Raw genomic sequence first — 12,432 nt, 5'->3', positions numbered from 1 at the left:
TCTGGATCCCTACACATCGTCTTCACTGCCGCTGCCACATCCAGGTCTACCGTGGCCACTGGCAGAATCACGTTGCTGTGTTATTCAGCAGATACAGCAGTGAAGTTCTCTTTCCCTGGGGTAAGTGTTAGAAAAAAGCCCCTCCAGGTTTCAACATTTTCTAGATGTTATAATAGCACTGCAATAGAATGCTTTGAATGCACCACCTACCAACACTTGCGCTCTTTCTCTTGCTGAGAAAATCTTTTGCAGTGTAAAACAACAACAGAAAAAAAAAGCAGAACAGAAAAGAAAAGACAAAGAACAGATAGCAGCCATATGTCTGGATTTCAGTGCTCTGTGTTTTTGCAGGGCTGTGCTTTAATAGCCAAGTAGACAAGCCAAAGAGCTGCACCGCAGCTTAGAAGAAAAAGTGATGCTCACTCTGTTGCCAAGTTATTTTTTTTTCTTTTTAATTGTTTTTCTAACGAGAGCTTCGCAGGAGGCACAGAACATCCTAAACGTTCCCTTTTACAGCAGCTGAAAATGCCGGTGGAGACCAGCTAACGTGACTTTCCTCAGCAGCGCCGAGGCTGGGGAGCAGCTGGTCATGATATGATTCCTATTAGCTCCTTTCGCTGCCCTCATGCCAGGCCTGCTAAGACCCAGCCAGTCATCTCACTATACTGATGCCAACAGGTGCGGTTCAAATCCACCTTTAGTGTGCCCTGCAGGGGGAAAGCAGAAATAAGCAGTCCCACTCAGTGCTTTCCCTCATTACAGTCGCCCCACAGAGGAGGGTGGGGCCTGACGACTCCCAGACAAGCAGCATGCTGGTCACAGCTGGGACTCCTGGTCCCAGCAGGGCACGCTGCACGAACACGCTGAGCTCAAGCTGCCTTCCATTTACAGGAACTTCAAATTAAAGACAAGAAAAACAAGCAACAAAGCTTGTTTACATTTGCTAGGAGCACGAGGAAAAGTCCAGACATCCAAAAGGAATTCGTCCCAATCAGAGCTTGGCCAGGGAAGACGAAGCAGAAGGGGGTGAAGCTAGGCCAGCACTGTATTAAGAGGATTTGCAAAGAGCTGACAGATTATATCCAACTGAACATGAGATTAAACGTGTAAAAATCGTGAGGATATTTCTAGTGTAGCATTCCAGAAAGCTTCAGCAACATGCTGAAGGAGTCCTCCGCACATGAGAAATAGTAAACCTCTTTTGAGAAAGTTTGCAAACCAGTTTTAGAACATCTTTACAGAAGCTGCTTTTCTCCACTTTCCTTCAAGCGCATTCTGAGGTCAGTCAGAAATACCAGAGGGTGTTTCCAGCTGCCTTCAGCCCCAGTAAAGGACATGTCCAGAGTCCAGAAGCCCACATGGTGTCTTTACATCAATGCCTGAGTCTTCTTCAACGATGGTGCTTCCCATTTTAATGAAGAATGAATGAAGAATGAAACATCTTCAAACACGGGAATGTTTTAGAAATTTATGAACACAGGTAATGTTATGAATACCTAAAGGTAAAAAGCCGCCTGCTATTGCCCCCAGGCTCGGAGAAATGCTGAGACTGGGTGTCAGACGCACATCTCTCCCTGCAGAGAACTAGGAGTGGAGCCGGCAGCCGCCGTGGAAACACTACTCTCATCCGCAGTGCGAAGAGAGCAGAGTTACACGTGCGCTCGGAGTTACACGGGGAATGGGATTTCTTAGGAGACCCTGAGGAAGCTCCTTGTCCACAGTTCTGCAATCACATCTGCAGCAGTTGGACAAATCCAGGTGGTTGCACATACAGTACCTGTCTAGGCTATCTGACTACATGATACAGCAACACTTAGGCCCAGACCTGAGTTCTGAACTCCCCTCTGTCCAAGTCTCCGACTGTGAACGTTCAGGGTGGCACCTTTCCCTCTGAACCAAGTCTTAACAGAGGCCTTAACCGCTGCTATTTATTATGTATTTGGGAACAAGGGATGTCATAAAACCAACAGTTCACAGACAGGGCATAATTATCTTTTTTGTCCGCTTCACACATCTACAGCAAAATCGCAGTCTGACAAGCACATCACACAGAACAAAGGAGGACTCTGCAAAACTGCACGGGACGGTGAAGCCTGAAACAATACAGACTGAAAGCTAAATTTACTGCGGAAACTGAGGAATCTGCAATTATTTGTTCCCCTTCATTTCTGATTTCTACCCTTCCAGAGCCTGAGTGATGTGGATTTTGATTTTTTGGGAATCACTTCTGCTCCCTGTTGAAAGGCGGAAGAGTCATGGCAGAAGCATTTTGCTCCTGGTCTCGGTTTGCTCCTCCCAGACCCTGCAGGTATGTAGAGGCATGAGAGAAGTATGTCTGCATGGCTCCACTGGTTCACTACAGGCTGGGTCACAACGACTGCCTGCTCAGAAAACATCCTCCCCGTTTTCTCTCTTTTTAAAAAAACCCCACAACTATCACTTTTCGTGAAGCTGTGGCATTTTCTAGAAGTACTGGAGCTCTGTAAAAACAGAACAGAGGTTCAAAAACAGAAATGGACACTCCTTCACGCTTTTGGTACTGGTGAGATAAGGTATTTCTGAAAGGGCCCAGACGCTAATCACACAGGCTGTGAAGATCACATCTGTTGGACGAGACGTGATGTCAGAAGTGATTCTGGAAGGGCTGTCCCTTATTTCCCCATGTGATCAATATTGTATGAGCACTGGCTGCACCAAGTCTGGGCTGAAAGAGCTGCACACACACAAGGCAGGCCCACGGTGTTTGGGTTGCTGGTGCAAAGCCATTGTTCTATTAAAATGACCTTTTATAGCCCTACCCGAAGTTAATACAATTTCTCTTTCCAAGCTTTGTCGAATGACAATGACACGTCCCCTCCACTCCCCCACACACGCACTTGCTTTTCTGCAGTCACTCCTAAACTGTCTGACAATGTGGACAATGCGTCTTCATCGCGGGCAGCCCTGTACTGTCACTGAACTGAGTCGCACCAGCTTACAGCCTTACAGCCAAATGGACGATATCTGCTCAGGATCCAGAAACCTTTGGAGACTGAGACGTTAAAAATGACAAAAAGGACATTGAGATTTAAACAGTCCAGGGTGTCTGTAAGAGTCTGATTAAAAGAAATGAACACAGCAGCATGAGGTCGGAGTCCAACACTGTTCTTCTCAAGTAGAACAGGCCTTTGTGCTCCAGGTCTCCGGGCCAAGTCATTTCAAACTTCCCCTAACAACACAGATGTATACAACACGACAAATCCAGCCATTCATTTGCTAATTAACACGAGTTGCCTTATGTGACACATAAAGAGAAAACCCAAGGCAGGCATCCTGTAAAAGAGGCAGTTCTGGCAGACAACCCTTCTGAAGATATTTCTGTGACTGACAAATGCTTTTTTACTTTATCTGCCTGCTCTAGCACAAGGGTGCCTTTAATGCCACTCTCAAAGGCCTGACAAAAAAAGCACAAACATTAAACCAAGTAACTTCTCCACATTAATACACTGCCCTGAATCTTGACAAACCAGTGTAAAAAAAATATTCTAAGTTTATTATAATATTTAAAGCAATTAGATAAGATAAGTTCACTTTATAAGCCATATACAATTATTGTAATATTGTTAAGTAATATAATTATTTATATCTGAGAATTTAGCTGAATTTTGCATCACGATAACCTTTTTTAAGCTTGGCTAAAATTGCTGCTGCTGAAAAGACACTGCTGGAGTCAAACAGCCCCTAACTTTATAAAGCAGAGAGAAACAGAAACCTTTGGCACGACCCTCTTTGTTAAAAAGAGTTTTCAAGCTGGAACAAACAACTCACATTTCTAAAAGGCAGATCATAGGCGGGTCCATCTTTTACTTTAAATTTTGCCAGTGAAAGTTCCCCTTTCCTGAGGGGGCTGCCTGCAAGTTCTTGCCAGAAAACTGCTGTAAACAGTGTGACAGGGCACTTCTTAACTGCCGACTTACACGGAAAACACAGTGTTCCAGCTCGAGGCAAAACACAAACCACTGCCTTACAAAGTACCATTCTGAAATAAATGAGTCTACACTCATGAAATCATCAAATCATCCATCACCAAGTGGGCACAGCGGGTGCACATAGCACAGCACTTTACACAGTTGAGAAATGTACCGAAGCACTCTGTACCTGTGTTAGTCGTTCAGCTGCTACACTGGCGCTAACAAGATGTGCTCGGGGTCACTGCTTTTAAAGCAGCACAGCCAATAATCAGGAAAGGCCGGTGTCCCAGAGAGCACAGCAGACCACTACTGTGCAGCCAGAGGCCCTTCAGGAACACTCAGCCCTGCCACGTACGTGCAGTGATGTCACGGCATCATCTCCGTCTCTCTCCGGCGGGGGAAGTTCACTTTTCCATGTAATGTCCTGCAAGTGGGGCAGCGAATCCAAAATGCCCTGTTGAACTGGTTCAAACAGCCTAACTCGATCTGGAGTTCTTCCTTTATCTAATATTGGCTAATTAACCAACAATTAGTCATTTATCAGAGGGACTAAGCGTGCCTGGGAGATGAACTGTGTATCCAAAATGTTTACTTCAGAGCAGCTTACAACAGGCTTCACGTTACAGTACCTGCAAGACGAAGCACAGTGAGGTTAATACAGTCTCTTGTTCAGAACTGGACGTCTTCTGCCAAGAAGCCTAAACAACGTGTCTGCATGGCCTCTCCTTCCATCTGCCTCTGCTTCTGTACTGTACTGGGATCAGCAGAGACAGAGCCACAAAGTCCCGGCCTGCAGACTGGGGTGTAATCTGGACTTTTTTAGCAGATGTTTTTAACACAAATGAGAAAACAGTACAGTATTGCTGAAAACTGTCCCTGACGCCAAATTCAGAACCCTCATGAGCAGTTCACGGGTTTTTCTATAAGCTGCAGCATGCTGGGAGTTTTTTTCCTTCCAGAATAATGAGGGGCCAATGCGTCGCAGTGGTAACTGCTATATGGATTCGGCCCGCAGTCTCTTAATTTAATTAATACAAGACATCTTCTTAAAGGCCTCACTTCTCACATAAACAACCAGGTTATGACAAGCTCCAACACCCTAAACCTAACCCCAAACCCTTACACCCCCAGCCTGCTGATGTCAGGCTCCAACATGCAGCAGCAAATGTTAGTGCCAGGGTGGAGAACACTGTGTACTCCCCCACTATCGATTCTCGATTTGATGCAATCACCAGTTGAACACTCTCATTTACCATGTTAGGTGCCTATTACTAAATAAATTGCTAATTTATTAGCAACCTATTCTCAGGAGAATCAGAGAGATGTTGGTTTGAGCACAGCTCAGCAATCAAGGCCACGCCCACCTCGGTGTCTTTCATGCAGAAACTCAGGAAGTCAAGTCTATCTAGACCAGATACCAGGATGTTTGCTTCGTGATAAAACCTATTATTCTGTAAAGTGTGGATAAAGCCTGACTGACTGCAAACAAAAAAGCAGCTTGATGCCAAAGGTCTTGCACAACCACTTCCCAGCCCTCTGACTCTTTCAGGTGATTAATATTCCAGAACAAAGCATCTCCTCCTTCATTCACCTGTGCAGGACAGAGGGACAGATAATGTGCACCTTTAGACATGTAGATAATCCAAACCCTCAGAGAAACTCCCAAACAATAAAGATTCTTTAATCGACTGAGGCAGCAGCTACTCTAGCAACAGTCATGACATTTTTTTTTCTCTGAAAAATCTGTTTCAAACCTTAAAAACAACAAAACACAAGATACAGAGAGCCCTTCTGGGCTCCCCACTAGTGGAATAAAATCAGACATCTTTTATTGCTAGCAATTTTTTAAAAATAGAATCAAGCCTGTTTCTATTATGGAGCTAGAAAAGAAATCTCCAGGGCTTTTGATTAGACCTTCTTTCTAACTAGAGTAAGTGTTTTTCCCCTTTCAAAGAGGTTTTCCAAATGACACTGTTTGATGTGGAAGGATTCTGGGCATTCCTCCACAAAGTGAAACAATGAGGTCAGCGTGCAGCAGACGTAACGCAGGAGAACTTCGACAGAAGGTGCTGTGCAGCTGTTTCTAATACAGTGCTTTATAAAAGTATTTACCCTCCTGCAAACTTTCCACATTTTGCTTGCGGCTGAGCTTGCAATTACGACTTCATATTTGGAATCTACACAATCTAATCCAAATGGATAAAGCTAAAAAAAGCTTAAGAGTGTATTAGACATTCAATGAGAATTAAAAGATTCTCAGGTGCATAAGTATGCGGCTCCCTTACATCAGATCAAGTGGAAAATAATAATTTGAATGGCCACATAATTACTGCCACAGCCACGTCACCCTGCAACTCCCAGCTGGCAGCCCACTGGAGCTCAGAAGGTATGAGCCTGGCCAGTAACTGGAGGGGAGACTCTTAGGTCGCTGCTGGAAGAGGTGTTAGTGGGGCCAGCAGGGGGCGCTCGACCTGTGGTCTGTGTGGCTCCTAATGCCCCAGTACAGTATAGGCGCCGTCCTTCGGATGAGATGAAAAACTGACGTCCTGACTCTCTGTGGTCATTAAAAATCCCAGGGCGTTTTTCAAAAAGAGTAGGGGTGTAGTAGGCGTTAACCCCAGTGCCCTGGCCAAATTCCCCCCCTGGCCTTAACCATTCTGGGCCTAATAATCCCCATCTCTGAACTGGCTTCATCACTCTGTGGACTAGCAGGAAACTAGTACAGAATGCCACTGTGACAATACTGATCTTCAATCTTGCATGAGATAATACTGCCATGTAGCAGAAGCTGTTGTGATCAGGCAAGAGATAAACTGAACTAAATGCAAAGCATTACACTTGGTGCTAGCCTACCACAGCACATCAGCCAGTCAGCACTAGCCCAGCTGTCAAGCATCATACGATTGGCCTGCTTCTCGGTAGCAGGGGCGAGGCAAACAGACAGTGCACAGTGACCAGTGAGTTCTATAGAAAAAAAAACTTAGCTTGAGTTGCTCAAGAATCGAAAACTGGGCTGAAAAAATGGGTCGATTTCAGCAGGTCAATGCACAAAGCAAAAACGAGAGCTACACTGGAGTGAAAGGTAATGTCCTTGAGGGGCCCAGTCACAATCCTGCCTTGAATCCAATAGAAAACTTATGGCAAAACTTGAAGATTGCAGTGCCTCAAGCTGGTTTAGACACCTCTTAAAATCCTGGAAGCAGGAATTGCTGCCACCAAGAATTGACTTAGGGGCCTGCAAACGTACTCATGCAATCAGTACATTTCACTTTGCATGTTTTCTTTGCACACATTCAGCCTGCTTCACACATGAAAGTGCCTAGTTTGATTATTGCGGTGCATTTGAGGACAACTGTAAACTCTGCTTGTTTATTAGAATGTGCAGCGGTTGGCAGGGGGGAGCTCTGTGCACGCAGTTCTGCAAGGCCCGACGAGATGAGACACCCCGATCGGGACAGACCTGATCTCAGGCTCCTCGTGAGAACAGGCCCGACTGCAGAGATGAACCAGTGTGAACCACAGTGCCCTCCCCATGTCCAGAGCAGGTGAGATACACGACTTAGCAATGCCCTTGATTACGTGATCCAGGTCTTTTTCACGTCTGCACTTCTTTACGCAAAGGGTGGTGGGAGTCTGGAACCAGCTGGATGAGATCCTGGGATCAATAAGCTGCTAAACTAAACTACTGACTAGTACTAAACTACCTACCTAAACCTCTAAAGGCTGTTCTAAAGCAAGCAGGGCTCGAGCTGAAAATGAATGGCAGCACTAACAGACCCATTCCTTTGTTTGCTTTAACAAGTCATTTTCCATTCTGGGTCTGAGTTGTTATAATACACAGTCCAGGCATCTCCTTTCCTGGAGATCTGGGTGTGGACTCTTCAGAATGGAAAATTGTAATGTTATTGCACCACAGCTGGGAAACATGTCTAAAGCCAGTTAATTCTAAAGCAAATGTGCATTCAGTTTCAGTTTCTTAACTGGAAAGGAGTGATTCAGAGATGGCCAGTTCCTCACAGAAAGGAGTGCTCACGGGTGCTCAGATAATGTGCTTCAAGAGAGAGGACGCAGGACTGCAGAGCCCAGCTTGAGGGTGGCTGCTCTGTAATGATGAACTGTACATGGCTGTAATTACTTGTCATAAACTCATGCCCACTTCCAAAATTAATGACACAAACATTTTGATAAACAGTGACTAAGCTTGACAGTGGTTCCCATGAACTGTTTCAGAACTTACAGCTGACAACATATTTGCACGATTAAATATTACTTATTTCAGACACTGAAATAATTAAAGAAAATATTACTTAAAGTTGTATGTAGTCAAAGCTTGCCAGCATACATCATTAATGATAAAAAAGACCATTTCTTTTCTCGTATAGCTGGAAATAATGTATATTAGGGGCAGATTTGTTTACAGAAAGAGATAAAAGGACAAGACTAGCCTTCAACAGAAAATGGTTTTGCGATCTAAATGCATACAGTCTCTGTTGAGATAGCAAAGACACAAACACACAAGGCCAGCTGCAGAAAGGGGAGGCTTGGCTGCTGTCCCAAAGAGAGACTTGGTGCTTTCCTTGTGCTTTGAGCTTCTGGAGGAGCCGAGAGGTCGCAGTGATGGGGGGAGCTGTCACTGGTAGTGCTGCACTACAGCCCAGTGGACCATGAAGTTGTGCTTAAGATGGGCGGGTAAAACTCCAAAGGAAACATCACTGACACCTGCCCTGGCCACCCACCCCCTCCGGGTGACACAGCTTTACCTGAGACCTGGACACAGTCGAGCTGGGCTTGACGTTCTTTGCCAAGTCCTACTGCACAGGAGCAAATCAGTGATTCTACAAACTCTAGCGATGCTCTCAAGTCAAGGACTTGTGTTTGTGTGTGTGTGAAGGCAGACTGCGCTGTGCTCACCTGGTGCACTCCATCCCCTGGACTGTGGACAGAGCGGAGCTGCCTGAGGTGAGCTCTGGACCTGCTCAGCCCTCGGAGGATCTCGAACACCCTTCCCACTGCGGTGCGGGCCGCGTCATCCGTCAGCTCAGAGGCAGAACAACACCCTTGAAGGACAAGCAGACACAAGTTTCCTTTCACACCTCAAAACACAAAACAAGAAAGAGAGTGATGTCTGTCGGCCAGCTGTTCACCTCGGACACACCCTAAAATGACTCCACAATAACTGGGACCACGACACATTTCTTTATCCAAAACAGACCTGGAAGATTAATATTTTCTTGAAATAATAATAATAAACTTTTATTTCAAACAGCACCTTTAAAGGTGGCTTCTCAAAGCGCTTTACAGAATGACATCAACAACAAACACAGGATATCCACAGTGAGAGGAGACAGTAGATGGGGGCACAGAATACAGGAGGAGCAGAGGGGTAAATGATAGAGCCAGTGAAGTAAAGGCCCTCCTAAAGAAGAAGGTTTCATGTCTGGATTTGAAGGAGTTGAGGTAAGGTGACTCTCTGAGATCCTTGGGAATAGAGTTCCGGAATTGTGGGGAGCAGCAGGAGAAGCCCTGTCACCCCTAGATTATAGATGGGCTTGGGGGACAGAGAGGAGACCAGAATTAGAGGAGCGAAGGCTGAAAGACAGGAAACATTCTGACTTCAGCTCTGACAATGGACACTGTGGTGTAGGACTGGACTCTGGAGTCCACCGATACAGCTTGTCTGGATTTTATATTTCACTAAAAAGACAAATATCATCACGGTTGGCACGGTGCCCCAGCGCCAGGGCACGGAGATCGATTCCGGAGGCGGGGTGCTGTCTGCGTGGAGTCTGCATGTTTCCTCCGGGTGCTCCAGTTTCCTCCCACAGCTCAAAGACATGCTGGTAGGATAGTCGGCTTCTGGGAAAATTGGCCCTGGTGTGGGTGTGGTGAGTGTGTGCACGCGCAGTGGACTGGCAAACACAGACACCCGGGCCAGGTGTGCCCTGCTTTGAGCCCGGGATAGGCCCCAGCTCCCCTGTCACCTAACATTGGCTGAAGTGGTTAGAAGATGGATTGATGGATGGATGTACAAATATCACCCCTGAACAGCACATGAGCTGCCGAGTAAAGACTCCAAATATATTCATACCTTAAGACTTGTGTTTTTCATACGTCAGGCCTTAGTAGCGATGGTTTATACTTTAGGTATGGAAATACACACTGAACTGACACACAGCGCAGACAACAAGGGGACGCCAGTACCTGATGAGTTCAAACTCGCTATGTGAGCTGGCGCACACACTCCTGCTAACAGCCAAACAAAACGTTGATGACTCCCCAGCTGCTGTGCAGCAGCATGTGCTCTTATCTGATAATGAGAGTTCCCAGAACTTAATGCTCTATGATGAGTCACTATAGTCTAATTTAATATCAATCTCAGATTATAGACGACCAAGAAAGTATTCTGCATTCAAGGTGAGAGACCTTAGCGATACACAAAATTTAACAATTTATCGGTGACAATACATTTAACTTATGTATACACTCAAATGGAAATTTAGGGCATTATGAGAGACATGGGTGATTGTAACAAAAAAGGAAGCTAAATCTGATATATTTCCATCTAGTGGACATGCACTTAATAAACTATGATTTCGGCAGCTACTCTGAGTAAACGTAACAAAATTATTTTCTCTATCGGTCTAAAAACTATACTGTATACGTTTTCAGAGAGACTCCTCAGAAGCATAAAAAATTAAGAAAAGATTAGCCATTTCAAGGAAACTTGCCTATATGTACATATGTAGCACAGAACAGAGATAAGCTGGGTGATTGATGTGCCCAAAAAAGAGTCCAGCACAGGAAACACATAGCTGGTTTCACATTTTCTGCTTCAACTAAAATTAAGAGTGCTTCCCAACACAATTTCCCAGACCACTCATTTATTTTGTTAATTGCATTACTGGATAATGATTTAATGTCCTGCATATTTCAGGATATTAGGGTAGGGTATGTATGAATCCAATAGTAGGGTTTATTGTGACTCACTTTACATTCACTTCTGTAGAAAACACACGTAGTACGAATTCTTGCACATAGGCACTGCAGACTGTTTGGTGTAGGTCTGGAAAAAAGCTACACATCACAGACAAGGCCTTTCATGTGGATGACACACACTGCTGATCTGATCCATTCTGGCTCGTCACAAAGAAAACTCCTGCCCAGACTACATGCAAATGAAGATACAGATTTATTAAAAAAAACATCAGGAATCAGGGATTCAGAGTTTCCACAAACGATGGGCAGAATTGTATCTTCATTAAAGAACAATGGAGCTTTCTAACCAAATAGGAGCAAAATGGAACTATAAAACGACGATCTTCATTATTAAACTGCACTTGCTACTAAACCTCACAACACAGAGAATGGAGATAAAGAAACTTATCAGAGTTTTTAGGCTTAATCTGTTTAAACTGTTATGTTTAAAGATTTAATATGTGTCATTTGTCAGGCTGTTACTTCCAGGTTGTAATTGTAACTCTTAAGTTATTGCTGTATACAGTGTGACTTTAGAATGAAAGCTGGTTTATTCTAAGGTACCATCATCATTAAGTTCAGGCATCTACGAGACATCTCTACTTGTAACAGATAGTCAAAACAGAAAATTAGATTAGAAACAAATCATTCATAAGGCACTGAACTTGCTCACCCTGCGAGATCACAGCTCGGGAACATTTAATTAGATTAGGCAGCGTTAGCCGGCATGCAGCAGAATATACACTTTCTCCTGCTACAACACATGAACACTGCAACGGTAACTGGTATTGAGGGAAATAACACAGCCCGGCCATTTTCTGCATGAAACTGCTTTTCAAGAGCTGAATCACAATGCCTCAGGAAAAGCATGCTGCCTGTGTTTACAAGCAAAAAGATATGCATATAATTTGGAAAAAAAAAACAATAACAAAAATTCTGGGACTGCACGAAACATTCCTTTTCTCAAAAATATGTTTTTGTTTTTCATTCCAGATTTTTTAACAAGACCCACTTGTAAATTGAGCCACAGAACCCTGACGGATCTCTGCCGAGTCGCAGGGGGTGTTGCGCTAGAGAGGTAATGGTGCTGAACGGGTTATCTCGTGAAAACAGTCACGCCCTTGCCTCCCCTCTGTCAGGAGGGTTTATCTCTACACCAGATACTGCTCACATCTCCGCCATTTCCCCTACAAGTGGAATGTGCTCGCAGAACTTTCCCTTCAAAGTCAAAGAGAAGCTTTGGAAGGTAATGTCAATACTGTGGTGCATAGCATTTCTGTCACTGGTCAACACTGGAGTCGTGTGCTTTTCTGAGAAAAGCTTCTTATGAGCCGGTTTAATACCTGTTCTTGTTATTTTCCAGCACTCTTCCTCTGACAATCCTAAAACAGGGACCCCTTGTGAGCGAATCACTTCACTTGACACTACAGTGGGCTGAAGACTGACTGGGCTGTAGAGGTGACAGTAGGGTGAAGACGCACTGACTGGGCTGTAGAGGTGACAGTGG

General features: G+C 44.7%; 1 protein-coding gene across 1 annotated transcript in view; it reads right to left on the bottom strand.

Moving 5' to 3' along the window:
* The window catches only part of scfd2 (sec1 family domain containing 2), a 149,938-nt gene that overhangs the window by 21,861 nt on the left and 115,645 nt on the right, over window positions 1-12,432 (bottom strand). The window contains exon 6 of the mRNA XM_088911879.1: window positions 8,862-9,007. Within this exon, the coding sequence (XP_088768005.1) occupies window positions 8,862-9,007 (146 nt within the window). The remainder of the gene's footprint in view (window positions 1-8,861; window positions 9,008-12,432) is intronic.

Source organism: Atractosteus spatula, chromosome 1, assembly GCF_055471065.1.
Source record: "Atractosteus spatula isolate fAtrSpa1 chromosome 1, fAtrSpa1.hap1, whole genome shotgun sequence".
Classification (NCBI taxonomy): Eukaryota; Metazoa; Chordata; class Actinopteri; order Semionotiformes; family Lepisosteidae; genus Atractosteus; species Atractosteus spatula.
This window is presented reverse-complemented; position numbering and strand designations above follow the sequence as displayed.